Genomic DNA, 19522 nt, shown 5'->3' with positions numbered 1-19522 from the left:
CGATACATCAGTCTCTCCCTGCCATTTTTGCTACTGCTGGAAAACAAAGTGAAACACTGGATAATGTAGGAATTCAAGCTAGTGCAAATGTTTAGACATGAAATATTCCAGTCAACTACAAGTTTAGGGACATAGTAAGTCCTTTTATCAGGTAAAGGCCTATAGTTTATCCTGAACTTTGGTGAGTCAGAGTGAGATTTCATCTTTGGTATTCCTAAATTATTGGTCTAAAAACCTTGTTTCAAAAGTAGAAAGCTTTTGAAATGTCTTTTAAAAAGGAAGCAAATATGGCAGATTATCTAGGATAGTTACTGTGTTTAAAGTCTCTCTATATTTGAACCAATCCTACAATGTGAGTAATTTTAAAGGGGAAAGCACCCACAAATTGGAAATATGCTCAGACATAGGAAACACAGCATGACAGTAATAGCACCTCTGATTTTTCTTTTCCAGCACCTGGAATGGAAAGCCATGCTGCCTCTGATGTTTTATTATATGCCATTAAGTTGGTGACCACTCTTAGCAAGACAGACCTTCTCCAGGATGATTTGTCCCTAACCTGGCCTTCAGGTCTTGCACTGACACACTCATTGCCACTGTAATCAAGTCAATCTACCTTGCTGCTGGTTGTCCTCTTCTCTTTCCTTCCACCTTTCCCAGGACTATGGACTTCTCAAGGAAGCAGGGTCTTTGCATAAAGCATCCAAAATATGATGAACTGAGCCCAGTCATTTGTGCCACCAGTGAGAATTCTGCGTTGATTTGTTCTATGATCCTTTTTTTTTTCTTGGCTGTCCATGGTATTGTCAGGAGTCTTCTCCAACACCAACATTCAAAAGCATCAATACTTTTCCTGTCCTGCTTCTTTAATATCCAACTTTCACTTCTATAATGTATCACGGGAAAAACCACTCTAACTTTGCACAATCTTATCTTTGTAGGTATATTCACACCATGGTATCTGAATCTCTCTTCCAAAGCCTTCACTGCTACCCCTACTAAGTGCTAGTCTGTGGTGTATTTCTTGGCTGCTGGTTTCTTTACTATTAATAGTCACTCCTAAAAGGCAAAAGTCATCCACTACTTCAGTGTCTTCACTGTCAGTTCTAGGGCCGGTTGCTGTACTCCTCATTAGTTTGGCCTTCTTTATATTTAATACACCTTCACTGGGCTCCGTGGCTTTCATTATTAAGGGTTCCAGATCATTTGCACTGCCTGCCATTAGAGTAGTGTCATCAGCATAGTACTCAAATGTCAAAATCATGCTCTTCTTCTTCCAATACAGCCTCTCTCAACATATATTCAGCATATAGGTTTACTAAAGAAGGAGAAAGTATTCAACCTTGTCTCACTCCTTTGCCAACCTGAAGCCAATCTTCCATTATATTCCATCTGGACTGTAGCTTCCTGTCCTATATATAGGTTTTACATGAAATGTTCTGGGATTCCTATTTTTCTAAGGACATGCCACAGTTTCACATGGTCAACACAACTGAAGGCCTTTCTAAAACATATTGACTTATTTTTGGTATTCTTTGGTTTTCTCAAAGATCCAGTGTGCATCAGCAATAATATCTCTTGTTCCTTGGCCTTTCCAAAAATCAGCTTCAGTATCTGGCATTTCCCTTTCCATGTACAGCTCTAATCTGTGTTGGATGATCCTAAGCATTATTTTGCTAGCATGTGAAATTAAAGGTGTTGTACAATAATTTGCACACTATGTTAATTCTCCTTTCTTTGGTACTGGTATGTAGACTGACCTCTTCCAATCTGTTAGCCAGTGGGTCATTCCCTAGATGTGCTGGCAGAGTTTGGTTAAAACCTTTACTAATTCTCCCGTTACTTGCCATATTTCTGTATATATTTCATAAATTCTGGAAGCCTTCTGATATGGTAATGATCAGAGTGCTGATCTAACGTCATCTTCTATCGCTAGAGCTTTTTGTAAATTGGGAATATTGTCTAAGCTATCTTGAATGTTGACATCTTTAGTATACAGAATTTCAGTATACCCTTTCATCTTTGATCTCACTTGAGCCAATTGCTGCTGTCCATTGGCATTCTTTAACATACCAATTTGAGATTGGAAGATCTCTTGGATGACTTTTTCTGTGTCTGTTTCCATCTTTGATGTCTTTATTTATATTGTTATAATTCTGCTTCTTGTCTCTTCTTGTTGTTCTCTAAAATTCTTTTTGTATTCCTTCCTGAGATCTTCATCTTTTTTGGCATCAGCTTGTCCAGTTCCAGACCATTTCAATTTGCTGATGTGTAAGACACCAATGTGTAGTTGAGCCATTTCATCTTTTACCATGTTGAGCTTCCCTATGTTCATGCTTTTTACATTCCATGTTCCCACTGTAATTTTGTCTTTAACACAGCCAATAAGACTAGTGGCTAAATGACTGGTGACCAAAGCTAAACATCATCATGGCAAATTCAACAGAAGAAGGTACACCAGTAGTTGCTAACAGAGAAAGGTAAACAGACATAATTAGAAAAAAATGGAGTCAGATTTTTTTTAAAAAAATGGGAAAGTGGAATGACATCCACAGCTGGATCCTGTGGAGAAATGTATAATCATTAGTATAAGACAGAAAGTAGTGCTCCTAGGTAGGGAATAGGCAAGGGTACATACAAACTCTTGCAAGCTTGTTGTAAGCATATCTTTGTGATGGCATAATATAAAGCATCATGTGTATTGCAAGAAAGGAGCCCTTGCAGGAAAAAATACAAGAGACTGAAAGGATTCTGGAAATACTCCGGTGTTGGTATTGGATATTGTTTGCTGTCCCACTTTACTTACCACAGCTCCTTAGATATACAAAAAGCAACATTTGGGATTCCATCACATACATTTTTTTGGAACTACTTGCTGAAAAAAGTGATAATGAATGGTTTTGGAATGAGATTTTGTTGCATCCAACCCAGTTAACAGGTTCATCTAAGAGTCCATGTAATCTTAAAGGTACGTATAATCCAGTCATGAAACAAGGGATGATCTTTGATTGACAAACAGTCCCATTGGTAGGAACAAGCAGAATCAAGGCCATAGTCTGACATGGTGGGACTTCAAATGTTGCCCACAAACCTTTCCCTCTGAAGGTGATTCTAGAAAGGTGCTAGTTGAATGTATGGAAATGTATTTGTCTTATTCAGAATGATGCAAAAGTACAGCAAATGTGCACAGTGTATCATCTCATTGTCAGGCTACACCAATGCTGTGGCACTGTGTCCTCTAACACAAACACAGTTTAAAAACTAAAGAGCTGGGCTTGCACAGTAAGGAATCTTCCACTTCTATCTTGGTATTACGGCTTTGGATATTTCTGGTGACCGCTTTCTTTGTACCCATCCAGACAACTACTCATTTCAAGCTGGGGAAATCCAGACCTGGAGATGAAAAGTGTTTGTGACGAGACAATCCTCTTGGCAGCAGCACCTGCAACCCACCAGGCAACCTTTGAGGCCTTCTGTTCAAGTTAGCTACTTTCCTATAATGCCTTTGGCCACAGTCTCTGGACTGGGCATCAAATGCATCTCTCTCGAGCATCTCAACCTCCTGGTGTCCCCTCAGATCTTAATGTCGCTGGTTCTTCCCATCTTTGCCAGGAGGGTTTGTCCCATTCACTGGGACATAGTTCAGGCGTGGTGGGCACTGACTGGGCTGGCTTATTTTCTTGGAGATGCCAGTTCGATGGGGAGCAACAGAAAGAGAGGATGCCTCACTGGGACCTGAAGGAATAAAACCAGAAATGAAAAAGAGGGCAATCATTAGGGTTTGTACATGGCTACATCACAAACCAGGGAATAACTGTATAGCCCCTTAACAGCTATTATTCCTTAGGCTGACCTTCAGTACAGCTGTGCCATCCTAAAATCTCCAACCTTCAATTTTCATTTATTTATTTATATATGATTGCCTTTGGGTCACTCCTGATGACTGCCTGGACTAGTCACTGCAGTTTTCTTGACTATGTTTTCAGAAGTGATTTGCCATTATCTAATACTGAGAGAGAGAGAGAGAGAGAGAGAGAGTGATTGGCTCAAAGTCACCCATCTGGCTTGGTGCCTACCGCAGAACTAGAACTCCTGGTCTCCCAGTTTCTAGTCTGGTGCATTAACCACTACACCAAACTGGCTTTCAACCTTAATTGTAAGCTGGCAATGATTCCAGACATATTGCACTAAATTAAATGAGGTAGATCTAGTATGTGCAACCACAAGACAGAAATTTTCCATAAGGTGTTGACACTCAAATTCTCTGCTGCAGTCAGTAGAGACTTTGCTACACTGAGGAGCAACAATAGAAAATTGCGATTTGGGTGATGCTCACACACCTGAGGATGGCTGGACTTGCAGAAGCCTCACTCTGGACAACTGCATGGCAGCTTTTCCAATACCACGGACGTTGTGCATCCCTCCTGCTGCTGTTATCTTGTGCTCAGAACTGCTTTCCAGGGGATGCCGGCGAGAGACGTTGTTTTTTGGGCACGGGAGCTGTCGGGGCAAGAGACAGACACACAGGTTGAGAGGGCATTTCAGGGATAGGGAATCTCTTTTACCCCATCATGAATTATTAAGGCACATCTGCAAAGAAGATTTGAGTGGGAGGATTTAGGAGGGTCCAGCCTGCAACAGAGACAGAGTATCTGCTGGAGTCTGTGGCAGTCATGTACTCTGAAAGACCAGATTTCTGATTTGGTATATAGAGGAGAAGATGCCACACCTGATTGGTGGACTTTTCTTGTACAGAAGGCATTCCTGATCTGCTTCCCTCCAGACTGCCACTTCCATAGCCCCTATCCAGTGTGATCTTGCTAACTAAGGACTGTGAGAGTTGTACTTTTAAGAACTCTGGTAGGAACTGGGTTGAGAGGAAGTTATTATATAATTCCTGTGCTTCTGATTTCACACCACAATGCTTTCAGCAGCATTCAGACTTGCCATTTATACTTTCCAAAGTTCCCTATGCTGATCTCAGTAGAACTGTTAGCCAAGGAAGGTACAACAATTTATTGCACTAATAATTCATTAATGTCTGGAAACTCAGAGCTGTGGGGGATTTCACATGAGCCTTTTCTGCCTGCCTTTAGGAGAAAACATAGGAAGCCCTCCTATCTCCTTGGAAGTCCATGTAGGAGTTCATGAGGAGAAATAATTAGGCTAGGGCACTGGATAGCATCACAGTAGCAGAATGAGGGTTCACTCAAAGGCTTCCTAAGAGGACCCTGAAGATGGCAGCAGAAACTCAGCCCTGGCACTCTGATGGTGACCTTGCAGCCTTCTAGTAAAATCCTACTTACGCCTGGTTATAGCAGAAGCGACCTTGTGGGAGTTAGCTTTGGCCCACAGTTAATGAGGAGAAGTCACCAGGATAACGTCGTAGTTTGTTCTGCTGTGAATCTTAATCCTAGCTACCCATAATATTGGCATAGGGGAGACATACCCTCTGGCCAGTGACCTCGAAAGACCGTGACCGTCGCCTCCTCCTCTTGGCCTCTAGCGATTCTTCCCTCTTCTCAAGTTTCTTGCTTCCCTTTTTGTTAACCACGAGCCAGGGACCAGGGGAGCGTCTGGGGGCACGCCTTCCAGGAGCAGTATCCCCAGTACTGCTTGACAGGTTGTCCTCACTGATGGCATGTTGCAGACTGGGACTGGTTGGCTGGCAGAGGGCAGGGGTTTCCCGGCACAGGGTGTCCTCGCTTTCACTCAGAGAGTGGAGGGAGAGGTTGCTGAGCTCCTTGGTTGGCTTCAGCAGGTTCAGCCTGTCGGATTCCAGCACTCGAGAACGGCGCCGGGCAGCCTTCACTGCAATGTTTTTGATGCCACTCACCATCTCCTTGCGCTCTGCCATGGAGGAAGCATGCGGCAAAATTAAAGCTTTTCCTAGGTGCCCTTTGCCTTTTCCTAGGTGCCAACAGCCCAGCAGGAAAAAGGAGAGGGGGGAAAACACCGGAAAGCAGCTTTCTGTCTTTTCAAAGTGGGAAGGGCTCCTTTTTGGCCTCTCACTGCACTGCCTTTTTCCAGTCTGATGGGTAATTGGGAAGAATGGGGAGGGAGCAAGATTTTCCAAGAACTCAATAAAATTGGTCTCAGTGCTGCCCATCAGCAACTTGACTACAGGTGGGACTCCATGAGGAAACACAGAACCTTTAAATATTTATTTATTATTGGATTTGCATCCCGCCTTTACTTTGTACAACTCAAGGTAGCATACCTAATGCTCCTGTCTATTTTCCTCACAACAACAACTCCGTAGGGGTAGGTTGTGCTGAGAGACAGTGACTGGCCCAAGTCATCCAGGTGGCTTTCATGTCTGAGGGAAGACTAGAACTCATGATCTCCTGGTTCCTAGTCCAGCACTTTAACCACTACATCAATCTGGCTCTCAATAAATATCTAGCGTACACTACATCTCACCTCCGTGCCTCAAGATGCCATCAGAACAGTGGTCGCTGCTGTCAGGGGAAGAATTTTGTTGGCTGTCCAGAATAAGCAAATTCTCTCGGGGTGCATACTGTGAAGAAGAAAGGAGGCAGGCCATGTCAAATTAGATAGAGCTTTCCTTGAATGTTACAGCTCTTCCCCTAGTGTAGCATTGCCAGTGTGATGGGTGATCATGTGTGAGCAAATCCATCCTATGCATTTCAAGCCTCCTCTTCTGTATTGTTCATACCTCTTGACTAATCATGCCATTGACATGGATAGGAGGTGGAGTCATCACTGCTGAATTCTTGATCTGCCGGGCCCGAGGACTGGCCTTGAACACCTGAACTGCTTCACTACTGAGAAGAGAAATATAAATATCTGTTAACTCTAGCACAACACTAGGCAACCAGACCTCCCATGGCTCCAAACCCCCTTTTTCTGGGCTCCTGAGCCTCCTCTGACCACTCCACCAAATTTAGCTGGCAAGACTGCCAAAAATCAATGTCACACTGTTTTTAAAGGGAGAAACACATAAAAACTGGACTGTAAGCTCTAACAGAGGTTTAACAAGGTTTGAAAGAAAAAAAAACTCATAAAAGAAAATCCCTGCCCTGTCTGTGTACGTGGTGTGGCCCCATCCACTGTAGATCTGGTCTGAATTAGATCTCCTGATGAATATGCTGATTGTGATTGAATGGCTACAGAAACCTCATGAAGATGTTCATCAGAAACATCCAGACTTTCAGTATTACCTTTGGATTTGGTTTTTTCACCCTTTCCCTCAACCTTCGAGCAATAGGAAGTGGTCTTCATGAAAAACCATTTTAAGAGAAGTGGGGATGCAGGTGGAGTGGGGTGAGGTAAGACGCTCAAGGTTGGTAAGCTTCTTCTGCAGTGGCACTATTTCATAGAAAGGCTGGGTATGCTACACACTGGGCATTTACTCTCAAGCAAGTCCCTATAAAGTCCATACACAGGACAGTGGTGGTGAAAGATAGACAAAAATTGAGAAATAAGGAAGAAAATGTTCAAGACCAAGTAAGGCGGCGAGACTGAAAGCATAGATGTTATGGTGGAGAGAAATATGAGTGAGAAAGACAGCATCTGAGAAAAAGAAAGACAAAAGGGAGAGGAGAATATCTACTGTGAGCATTTAATTCCCATGACAATTTGCACTGGCTCTCTTAACTCGGCCTTGGTTCCAGGAAGCCTTTCTTTCACTCCAGAGTTGACTATCCAGACTTCTCAAGTACCCATTTTTCCTATTCTGTGGTGGGCAACCCAAATTGGAATGACGCTTCTGCTACTCATCCAGTACCCTTCTAAATAGTTCCGAAGAGACCTTACCTGTCTGGTGCTGGAACGAGGGGTGGGAGGGTCTTCTTCCGAGATTCCCGCCAAGGCAGCTGCTGACAGTCAGAACCCAGCGTCTTTACGCTCTCTTGGTCCGAGTCCAAAATATTTTCTGCGGGGAGTGGGGGGAGCTTTGGCACAGATGTCTCCTGCACATAAAAACAAACGAACAAACAAATTAACACTTTGGAATGAAACTGAAATGAGGCAAAGGTGGAAGGAGTATTTTAGAGATTTTCATGGGAACAACAGCGATGTGATGAAAAGTGGAATTGAAACAAATGCTACAAACATTCGTGTCCAAGAAAAAGGCGGATGAAAAAGAAGCCATGAGTACCATGAAAATGCTGAAAAATTCTATGGCTGCAGGGGTAGGTAGCGGAACTGGGAAAACATTAAAATAAGGAAATGGTTTGTTTATATGGAATAAACACATAATGCTATTATTATTGTTCACTGTGTGTGTAAGAAGACCCATCTGTTCCTGACCATTGGAAAAATGTTGTTACTTTTCCCTTATGCAAGGCGGAAAGGTAGCAAGACTGAATGCAAAAACTACAAGGGAATTGTTAAATATGCCTGGGAACATGTTTGGCAGACTTCTGATCGAAATGGTATGAGAGGTGAATCCGGAAAGTGTAATTTGGCTTCATGCAGGGCAGAGGGTGTACAAGCCAAATTTTTACTTTTCAGCACTGAGAAATGAATGAATGTGAGAAAGTTTATTGTGCAACTGTTGATTTAGAGAATGCATATGATAAATTGAATAAGTTTGATTTATGGAATGTTTTGCACAAATATGGAATGTTTTGCACAAATATGGAATTGAAGGTTGATTGCTGAATCACTAAGAGTGATATATGATAGAAATAAAGTGTATGTGAAAATAAATGCAATACTTAGTGAATGGTTCAACATTGAATAAGTCATAAGACAAGGATGTGTGATGTTCCCTTAAGTTGTTTGATATATTTATGGATCAATGTGTAAGGGATGTTAATGGTGACATTAGAGATGTGTTTGTTGGAGATGTGAAAGTATGTATTTTTGGATGCAGAGAGAGCAGTAAAGGTTAGATAGACTGTAGATGCAACAAGAAGTATGCATTTGAAAACCTAATGTATCACGAGGTAGTTGTGTTTGACAGCGAAAATGAATCGAATGACTGCAAGTTATACATAAATAGCAACAAATTAAAGCAAACAGATAAATTTGTATACTTTGGTAGAATATTTACCAAAGATGGGAAAACGGATGGAGAAATTTTACGATATACAAATGGTGGGTAGAAAGGTAGTGGGTAGAATGTGTGGAATGAATGCTTGTCAAAAGGAGCAAAAAAACCCAATAGAGGTGAATATGTGTAGCTCAGGGTTGAACTGTGGAGTCCTTGGGGTTCTCTGAGCTTGGTTCTTTTCTTGCAAACATTTCATTACCCGGCTAGGTAACATCTTCGGTGCTAAAACAGGCTGGGGTTTGCTCTCTATTTATGTGCTGTGGCCTGCCTTGCCAGTGCTGGTGCGGGTGGGGGTTTTGTTTTGCTCCCCTGGTAGTTCTTTGATTGGCATATGCTTGCTGCTTGATTGTGTGCCTGGTAGTAACCTTTGCTTATCTGGGTGATGATTGCTGGTGATGATTGCTGTTGCTTGCTGGTGAGACGATCTTCTAGTCTTTTGTCTCTTTTGAATAGTATGTAGATGCTGTTAATCTCTATGTGTCTGTTAATTGCTGCCTAGTCTGAATACCAGGCTTCCAAGAATTCTCTTTCATATTTGGATTTAGCTTGGTCTAAAATGCTGACAGTTTCCCAGTTAAAACTATGGTTGAGTCTGTCCATGTGTTGTGAGATTAAGGAATTGTCATCATGTCTTCTGACTGCTAGTTGGTGCTTGTGGATGCGCTCTGCTTTTGATGCCATCAACCGTGGTATCCTTCTGAACTAACTTCAGGGGTTGGAAGTGGGAGCCACTGTCTTGCAGTGGTTCTCCTTTCCCTGTGGCTGGTTCCAGTCAGTGCTGGGGGAGAAGAGGTCAAGCCCTAGGCCTCTGCAGTACATGGTGTCTCAGGGCTTGGGCCCTTCACCTCTCCTCTTTAACATCTACATGAAAATGTCGGGCAAGATCATTTGATGGCAGGGGTGCAGTATCATCAGTATGCTCATGATACCCAGCTATCCATCTCCACCCCAGACCAGGCAGGTGATGCTGTGTGGAGCTGACTGAGCGCTGGAGGCTGTGAGGGTCTGAATGGGGAGGAACCAACTTCAACTCATCCCTGACAAGATGAGGGAGGTTTGGCTTCCCAGGGTCTGGTGATATGTCATCTTTGACTCTGGATGGGGTTGCATTTCCCTGGACTGAGCTGGTGTGCAATTTAGGGGTCCTGTTGGACTCATGGCTCCTGCTGAAGGAGCAGGTGGCTGTTGTGGTTGGGGGGGGCCTTCGCACACATTCATCTTGTACGCCAATTGTGCCCTTTCCTGGACTGAGAGGCCCTGCTCATGGTCACTCATGCCTTGATCACTTCCCGTGTAGACTACTGCAATGTGATCTACATGGGGCCACCCTTGAAAACCACCCAGAAGATACAACTGGTCTAGAATACAGTGGTGCACATGGTGCTGGGTGCTTCCAGGTTCCCCCATGTTACACCTCTGTTGCACAAGCTGCACTGGCTCCCAGTTTCCTTTTGGGTGCATTCAAGGTGCTGGTTATCACCTTTAAAGCCCTACATGGCATAGGGCCAGGTTATTTGTGGGGCCGCCTCTCCCTGAGAGTATCTGCCCATCCTACCAGATTGGATAAGGTAGGCATGCTCCAGGTCCCTTCTCTGAAATGTTACCATCTAGCAGGACCTGCTCCTACCTTGTGGAACAACCCCCCCCCAATTATCCAGCAGGCCCCCACCCTTTTAGCCTCCCAGAAGGCCATCAAGACTTGGCTCTTTACCCAGGTGCTGGGGTAGAATGATGGTGTCTGTGGCTGGTTCTTGGAGCATCCCAGGAGGATGACTGAGGTGCCAGGTTTTTAGTTTTCGTTTTATGGTTTTTAAAAATGGTTTTGTGGTTTTATTGTTGTTGTGAACCACCCAGAGTTGTGCTTTAAGATGGACAGCCAGACATATCTTTTAAATAAATAAATAAAAGAGTGAGTGACCAGCACAAAAGAAGTACATTGAGGTGATTTGGCCAGAGAATGACTTACAAAACAAATATACGAAGGAAGGGTAAATGGTTCAGGAAGAAGACTGAAAAAATCATGGCTGGATGAATCTGATGAGATCCCTCAAGAGAGAATAGTAAGAAATTTGAACAATAAAAAGCAATGTACGTTTTTTAAACTTCTTACCACTCTCTCTTACAGAACAGTATGAAGTTTACCATGGTTCCTTTTCTTGTTGTTATAGCACGCTTTTCATTTCTTTGGCTTCTGTGCTCTACATAACATTGCTTATCCTGAAAGGGATAATGAAGAGTGATGATGGGTATGCATCCCATACAGAAAAGCAATGCAGTAATAGATTTTATGCCCAACATTCATAGCTGATGACATGAAGAGAGTTCCAGGATGTTTCAACAGGATTTAAAAAAAAAATTCATAAACTCTTTGCTTTGCTTTGCCTTTCATTAGGCAAACTGCTTTGTTTCTTGAAACTCAGGGGTTCTTTCCTCCCCCCTCCCACAGATGCTTCCAGTTGAATGCAGGGATGGGTTCAAGAATAAAAGGAGAAATGAAGTTAGCTCTACACTGCAATATTCAGAAGAACAAAGAAAAACGTGAGGGCAGACAGCAGGAAGAAAGAATGAACGTTAAAAGTGATACTTACCGCATAATGCAACTGACTTACTGGGAAGGGTGACAGGCAACTCCCACCCCAGGACCATCCCCTTCCTTAATAAGAAGCCTCTCCTGGCCCAAGGATTTTGCATTTGCTATTTAAGATAAGGGTGTCATTTCTGAATAATAGGATGCCTAGGCTTCCTCTGCTGTGTGCAGATAGTTTGGTTTAGAAGTGATTTATGTCAGTACTGGTGTAGCCCAAAGATATTACTTTGGATGAGGCCAAAGGACTTCAGCAATGAGAACAGCATGGTACCTTAAGAGCTCTAACAGTTGCTTGATCAGTGGCTGCCATTCGATCTAAGCCCCCTTCTTCCAGCTCATGCAAGTAAGCCTGATACAGTTCCTCCAGATGGGATGGCACCAATAGGTGAGATTCTGGCAATGAGAAGGGAAACCAGAAAAGAAGTCACACAGGAGCAGCAAACGCACCAGAAGCTTCAACACTGGCCTACCACTGAAATGATAGTTCCCTTATGACATGAAGGGAATAGGGCAGAGACTATGATTAGGAATGTATCAGAAGGACACTGAATACTTTTGATGGGAAAAGCGTCAATGCCATGACTGCTTTAGGCTAAGTCAGGGCAACAGGCTGCAACATAATCACAGGTCTCAAACTCGTGGCCTGCGTATGGCCCTCCAAGGTCACTTTATAGATCCAGCATCAATAAAGATAAGCCAGAACAACAGAAAGCTCCTCATTTACATATAGAGTAGTAGAGCAACTGGCAGAAGGAAGGCAGCAGCAATACAGTTCTTTCTTTGGGATAAGAAGAAAACCTGGCTCCATGTTGAGGTGGGGCAAGCTGAGGAGCAGCTGCAGGGTTAGCCCTTCACTGAGGTGTCATCACAGCTAAGCAAATTGCACTGATGGCTGAGGATTTCTGCTAGAATTGGGCATGTGGTGAATGGCTCTTGTGTGGGAGCTGCTAGGGGCAGCAAAAGTGCCTCTCCACTTCATTCCTACCAGAGCTAGTCCTGGGCCATCACTTGCCTTCGGCTTATAGATCCTGTCACTTCTCTTCTGTGCTGGGCCTCCCTTCCACCTGAGATGTCCTAGGATAAAGCTGTTGCAACCAGAGTCTGGGCTGGGGCCTGCTCCCCTCCCCCAGTGCTTCTGCTGTAGCTCCTCCTAGCTGTGGGTTTAGAAGCATGACTCTGCATTTGGATGGAGCAGGCTAAGATGCCTGCATGCCTAGCTCCACACTGAACCACCAACGTAGTTGGGAATGAATTCTGTCAGCTTGTTGCTGATAGTGAGGATCTGTGGCAGTGGAGGGGGAGCAGACAAGCCTTAGTTATCAAAATTGAATACTTTTAACAAATCAAGCTTTGTTATGAATGCAAAACCACTAAGGAGATTACATCACCTGTGGACTTCCTGCTTTCTATATAATTACAAAAACTATGACAACCCAGGAACATTTATCTAAAAACCCATGAGGCCTGTTTCCAGTTCAAAAGTCCTGTTCTATGAATGCTGGAACTTGCAAAGCAAGCAACACCCTCCCAAGTATGGTGGGAGTTGCAATTCCTGGACTTTTGGAAATGGAAGGTTTCCTAACTGTTCTTAATCAGAGCTAAGCATTTGAGAAAAACTAAATAAATAGATTCTTGCCCCCAGAGACTCTTAAATTGCATTTCTGGAGTAAATCATTCCTGGGGGGCGGGATTTTTCATCAGTGTGTTTGGGCATAGCAATATGAGTATGCAAGGACACAATGCACTTAAAATCACATTTAAGAGGAAGAGCTGAATTAGTTATGTAGGATATGCTGGTCTATGACCGTAATAAAGTTTTGATTTGATTTATGTAGGAAGGGATTAAAGCTCTTTCCCAAATGTGGCTCAGTTTCCTACTCTGTAGTGCTGGTGATTACGGGAACTGTTGTCCAATCTAGAGAAAACTGGAGATTAGCTCTCCCATGTGCCTAAGAGCAGTGGTCGTAAATGGGTGCTCTTCAGCTAATTTTGATTTGAATTCCTGGACTTCCCAACCATCATAATCTTTGGGGTTGATGATTCCGGGATTCCAAGTTCAATACACTTGAATGACAGCAAATTGAGAATGGCTGCTTAAGAGAAAATGGAGGGGTTACAGTTCATTTTAAGGATGGGCTGGAACAGAACAGAACCCAGTACAACAGACTCAGGTCACAACTGTATTATCTTATGAATGTCCACTAAAATGAAGTTCCATTAAGTTCTGTACTGTTTGTTCCTAGGGATACTTACCCACTAGAGATTTTTTTATACTACAGAGCCCCCTTCTACCATATTGGATCAAGAGTGAATGCATATGGGGCAATAAATCCAGTAAGTCTACATTAGTCTTCCCCAACCTGGTGCCTCCTACTTGTAATGGACTTCAAATCCAGAAGTCCCAGGTAGCTTTGGCTATACTGCTTTGGAATTCTGGGAATTAAAACCCAACACCACTGGAGGGCACCAGGCTGGGAAAAATTGGTCTGCACTGGGCAACATAGGTGGCTATACCATGAATGATCTGTCGTTGTTCTTGGATGATGCGGTGGCAGAGGCTGCGATAACGCTCAAAGCGACGCACAGCTCGCTCCTGATGACGGATGAAGTTGTCCTTGAGAAGCGTACTTGACTGTATGGCTGTATCCTCCACTTCCAGTTCGTGTACCTTACACAGCAAACTCAGAACTTCTCTCTGCTCTTCTGAGCTGATGCACCATGGCAAGGCCTCCTCTAACCGGTGCCCACGCTGCCATACTTCCCAGAAGCGCTTTTCCAGCTCTGCCTGGCACAGAGAAGAGGCACAGAGTCACAGAGCCAGTGAAAGCCATAGATGCTGGAGGAGAGGAGTATTGCTGACTGCAGTCTGCTCCACTCTATAAAGACTGCAACCTCCCTGCTCCCTTCCCTCCCTTCCTTTAGCTAACATCCTTTTCACCCCACCGGCTTTTGACACCTTCTGCTTATGAAGTTTATCCTGCTCCCCCAGGAGAGTAGTGATGTGTTCCCGAGCTGCTACCACTTCTTGTGGCTCTGGCACATCTGAGAGATCATCCCCAGTGTCAGAGTCCTTCTCATTTTCATCTTTGTTGTAACTCTCTTTTCTTTGTTCCTCTCTCCACTTTTGGGCTCGATGGGTCTTCTCCTGTTCCCAGCTGAAAAGTGGGGGAAGAGGGGAAGGAAGAAAGGTTGAAGGAATGCATCACAGTCAAGAGCCAGCAAATGACAGGCACCTGGCACATCTAGCCTAAGCTCTCAAAGTAAGCTGATGGAAAACAGTGAACTGCACAATGAAGATCCTAGGAATGTGTCCTGCTTGCTCTTGACTCTCTGCTTACTCAGCAATGGTGAGGAGATGGCGAGAGCTCTCAATCTGTATCTCCATGTAATTGTTCTCCAACTCCATGAGGTGGCGCCGCACATCCATCTGCTCCCGAAAAGTGCTAATCAGCTGCTCCCTGAGCTGATCTATCTCCTGTCTCTCAAAGGGATTCCCACGGAGCTGTACTTCAGCTGTACAACAGGTGGAGAAAAGAAGTGCAACTGATATATATGGGAAATCCAGTCCAAGTGCTGAGAGAGAGAAGCTAAAGAATAGCCAAGTTTTGCTCCCCTTGCTCCATGACCCTTGTATTTCAGCCATGCTTGCTACCTTATTACCTACATCCTGCCTCTACAAAACTTTCAGCACGTCATCAAATCTATCAATCAGTGAGATCCTTTTTAATCTGTAAGGCAGGGATATCAAGTCTACCCAATCCATAACACATGTATGCAAGCACACACATATACACATTCCCTTTCTTCCTTTTCTACAGGTGTCAAGACACTATGGCAGGCAGATTTCTGGAATGTTTGAAGGACATGTAATCTAAGAATTTAAACTAAACTGTGCTGGATCAGGCCATAGCCCTGCATCTTTTAGCATCCTGTTTCTCATGGTGGCCAAGTAAGTATTAATAAGGAAAATTACAAGCAGGATGTGAGCAATGACACCCCTTGCTAATGTTCCTTAGCAATTAGATATTATACAGAGGCATATCACTCCTAATACTAAAGGTAATGCATAACCATGGTGTGGAGTACCTTATCTTCCAGGAATCCCCTACACAGCCATCTTCATGCTACAGCAGCAACTCAGCCTACCTTGAATACTCCGGATGTCTGGCCGCATTGGACGGGGCTCCTGTTGTTCAATCTTGCATTGTAGCCGGTGAATTTCACGATGGAGGTCAGCAATGATACTTGTGTACTGAGCAATGTGGTAGGAGACGTTAAAATGGTTGCGCTTCACCTGTCAGGCACGAGAGAGAGAGAGAGAGGGAGGGAGGGAGGGAGGGGGAGAGAGAGAGGGATACAGAATGGATGTTGGGAGCGCAAGGAGACTGCAACATCCAAGACTAGTTAATTATATAAGGATCAATAATCCAGAGTCTTACAACAATTAAATATCTTTTTGTAGTGAGTAAAGAGGATGACCTTGAAGGATAGAGAGAAGTTCCATTACCAAGGCAACAATCAGATAAACGAGACTTAAGCCCAGGCTAAGAAAGTGAGTTATGAAAGCATCTCAGACAGCCATCCCCCTCCCCGCCAACTTCTTAATTCTCATGAAGATACACACAAGGAAGCACATTCAGACTCACAAGATTCTGTTGCTATAGTTGTTTTAATAAAAGTAATTTTAGGTCTGCACGCTGTTTCTTAGTGTGGTCTACTTTATAGGACTGATGCTTTTCAAATACTAATGTACCATAAAATAGTAATGGTGCAAGTGTCAGGATCAGTGTATAACATAAAAACATTGGTTAGAAAATCAATTGTTTGATTAAGTAAACCCAGGCAGAATCAAGACTTTCTACCATCTGGTGAAAAGGCAAGAAGGGGCCAACCGAGCCTCATGGGGCAAATAATTCTGTAATCTGGTTCTAATAATGAGCAGGCCCTTTTTCTCTCATTGCACCTGAATCTGAGCATAGAGAAGAGCTTCTCCACCAGATTTTTGTTGACATCCTCCTCAATCAGCTCCATGGACAGGGCACTGTCACAAAGAGTTTCTGCTCAGGTCACGGGGAGGATTCCAAAGAAAGCCATTGAAAGACTGCAGGTTGACCCCTAAAAGTCTTGCTGCAGAATGCCTCAAGGTACTGCCATGTATTCAAAGCTATTTCATGTTTATTTGTTGGTTGTTAGGAGATTAGGAAAGAGGTGTCACTAATATACAGATAAAACTCAGCTCTATTTCTTTTTTATATTTCAGTCAGGAGAGGCCATGTATAATATAAACTGGTGCTTAAGCACTATGATAGTAGCCTGTTATCAGCTTTGGCTGGTGCATCCATTCTTGGACAGGGCTAGTGCTGCTACAGTGAGTCACGTATTAGCAGCCTCAAAACTGGATTATTGCAATATAATTTTATGTGAGGTTCAGCAATGTCTATAGGTGGGTCAAGATCTACAAGATGGTGGTTGCAGAGTCATGATCCAAGCCCTATCCCTTTTGTACAATGCTGATGTTGCAGACATAGAGAAACAGAGCAAGGTTTGGATCACAACAAAATCTTGTAGATTTTGACACCTTTCCTCTCCATGGATGACGTAGATGGGGTTGCTCTTGAAACTGGAACAGAAGCTATAAGTAGTAAGTAAGCTAGATCACTGACTGGGATGCTTCACGGCACACATAATACCTTTGCATTAAAAGACCTGAACTGGATACAGACTCAAAATGTTGATACAAGTCTATAATACCGTAAACAGCTAAGGACTAGGTTACTATGAACATCTCCAGTCATCTCAGTTTCTCAGGGACCTAGGTTTATTGGGAGAAGGAGCATTCTCTGCCTGCAATTTACAGTTTGTGAAAAAAATATTTGCCCCTTTTCATTTTTTTCTGAATTTTGGATATCTTTGCCACTAAATGCTATCAGAGCTTTGTGTGGGTCCTACCAACAACTAAAGGAAATCTGAATAAATAAGTAATACTAAGGTTTGGTGCTTGTTTCATTGATTTCATAAAGTAATCCAACAATGTGTCAGTGTAAAAAAAATCATCTTGTTACTTTCAGTAATGCTGTATCACTTTTAGCTGCACATAACTTCAATGAAATGCTTCCTATAACTGGTGATCAGTCTCTCACATCACTGTGTAAAATTTTGGCCCATTCCCACAGGATGAACTGCTTCAACTCTATAATAATTGAGGATTTTCTAAAATGAACTTCTAAGTTCTGTCACAACGCTTCCATAAGATTAGGCATGGACTTTGACTTGGCCACTCCAGAATACTGAATTTATTCTTAATTTTTTTTCTCATTAATTTTCTTGTATGTTTGAATTGTGTTTTTGCCTCATGAGCCATCTGAGCTCCAATGTCAGTTGATATGCATATGGTCTGATTTTCTCCTATAGAATTATCTGATACAAAGCAGAATTCGTTTTCTTTAATGATGGCAAATTGTCCAGGTCCTGAGGCAGCAAAAAACCCCGCCAAAACGTGACACTACCACTTCTGTGATTGAGAGGTGGTATGGGGATCTTATTGTGGAATGCAGCATTTGGATTCTATCAGGCAGGACAATACCTCTGTAATCTGAAAAATTCCTCTTTTGACTCAATCTATCCATACAACATTCCTGCAGAACTATGGAGTTCACCCAGGTGCTTTTGGCAAATCTGAGATGAGCATCAGGATTGTTCTTAGTGAACAACGGCTTCAGCCTTCCTACTCTTCTTCGAGCCCCATTTTTACTCAGTGCTTTTTTGATGGTAGAATCATTACTCTTATTTTAACCAAGGTGAGAGAGGCCTACAGATCCCTAGATGTTGTTTGTCTTTTTGACTTCCTGAACAATTTTATGCTGCACTCTTTGAGCAATTTTAATATGATGGCCACTCTTGGGAAGAGTCACTATTGTTCCAAATCTCCATTTCAAGACCTTGTCTCTGTTCATTGGTGGAACCCCAGTCCATTAGAAATTGCTTATTTGTAATATTTTCCAGAGGTAATAGGTCTCAATTAAATTTTTTTTTAACAAAAATCTTTAGAAATACTTTTGTCTGTAATTAAATCTTTAGAAATACATATGTCTGGAATCTGTATATCGAGAAATTCACTGTAATGGGAAAAGCCAAAGCTTGTGAGATTTATATAAGTCAGGGCTCACCTAAATCTTCCCTGATTATTAATGAAGTTATCACATAGTTCTTTAACTGACTGAATTAGCAATTACTTTTCCACATTGTGGATATCATTTATGTATCAGATATCACCTATCTAGTTGACAGACTGAAATACATGGTGGTATCCTAAACTCATAAAAAGTGACCACCAAAACCAACTTGAAATGAGCCCAGAAACAAACTGGTATCCAGTGCAGCTTTTGTAGGGCAACTGAGATAGGATTCCATAACTGAAAACCCACCAACATCATTGGTACTGCGTTCAGGAGCAAATAAAGACAGATTGACTTCTGTCAAGCGGATTAATGGGAAGGGAAAAAAGCTGCGAGATTGGCTTCCCTTTCATTGTGGCCACTCTACAGGAATCTATACGAAACACCTAGTTTCTGTGGCTACTTTCTGACTTCATATCATGGCAATAAATCTTGACTCCAAATTCTCAACCCCCATTCAGGAACTTGCTTACAGCAAAAGTTCACTGACCCAACACAGCTAGATGCTTTATCACAGATAAGATAGAAGCCACATATATAAGATCTGCCAATTGCAGAACACAGGAATCAAGTTCAACGTATATATCTGTTCCAGGATTTCAATTGTAGGCCTTTTCCTTCTGCCTAAAATTGAATCTGTTCAAATCTGCCCATTAATTTCCTACCTTTGTGATTGGAAGGCATCTGTTCAATGTTTACATACTGGTGTGCCCAGCTCTGATTCCTGCCTTGCCAGAT

General features: G+C 42.9%; 1 protein-coding gene across 1 annotated transcript in view; it reads right to left on the bottom strand.

Moving 5' to 3' along the window:
* Positions 1 to 2760: 2760 nt before the first annotated feature.
* KIF19 (kinesin family member 19) overlaps positions 2761 to 19522 on the bottom strand; it is a 46101-nt gene continuing 29339 nt past the window's right edge. The window contains exons 9-19 of the mRNA XM_025164676.2: positions 15756 to 15903; positions 14948 to 15122; positions 14566 to 14764; positions 14124 to 14394; positions 11881 to 12002; positions 7780 to 7934; positions 6680 to 6788; positions 6424 to 6520; positions 5450 to 5850; positions 4341 to 4500; positions 2761 to 3735 (exon numbers count right to left, since the gene is read on the bottom strand). Of these exons, the coding sequence (XP_025020444.2) occupies positions 3581 to 3735; positions 4341 to 4500; positions 5450 to 5850; positions 6424 to 6520; positions 6680 to 6788; positions 7780 to 7934; positions 11881 to 12002; positions 14124 to 14394; positions 14566 to 14764; positions 14948 to 15122; positions 15756 to 15903 (1992 nt within the window). The 3' untranslated portion in view covers positions 2761 to 3580. The remainder of the gene's footprint in view (positions 3736 to 4340; positions 4501 to 5449; positions 5851 to 6423; positions 6521 to 6679; positions 6789 to 7779; positions 7935 to 11880; positions 12003 to 14123; positions 14395 to 14565; positions 14765 to 14947; positions 15123 to 15755; positions 15904 to 19522) is intronic.

This window comes from Python bivittatus, unplaced genomic scaffold, assembly GCF_059951505.1.
Source record: "Python bivittatus isolate LINGU-HERP-01145 unplaced genomic scaffold, Pbiv_v1 ctg000220_np1212, whole genome shotgun sequence".
NCBI classification, from domain to species: Eukaryota; Metazoa; Chordata; class Lepidosauria; order Squamata; family Pythonidae; genus Python; species Python bivittatus.
This window is presented reverse-complemented; position numbering and strand designations above follow the sequence as displayed.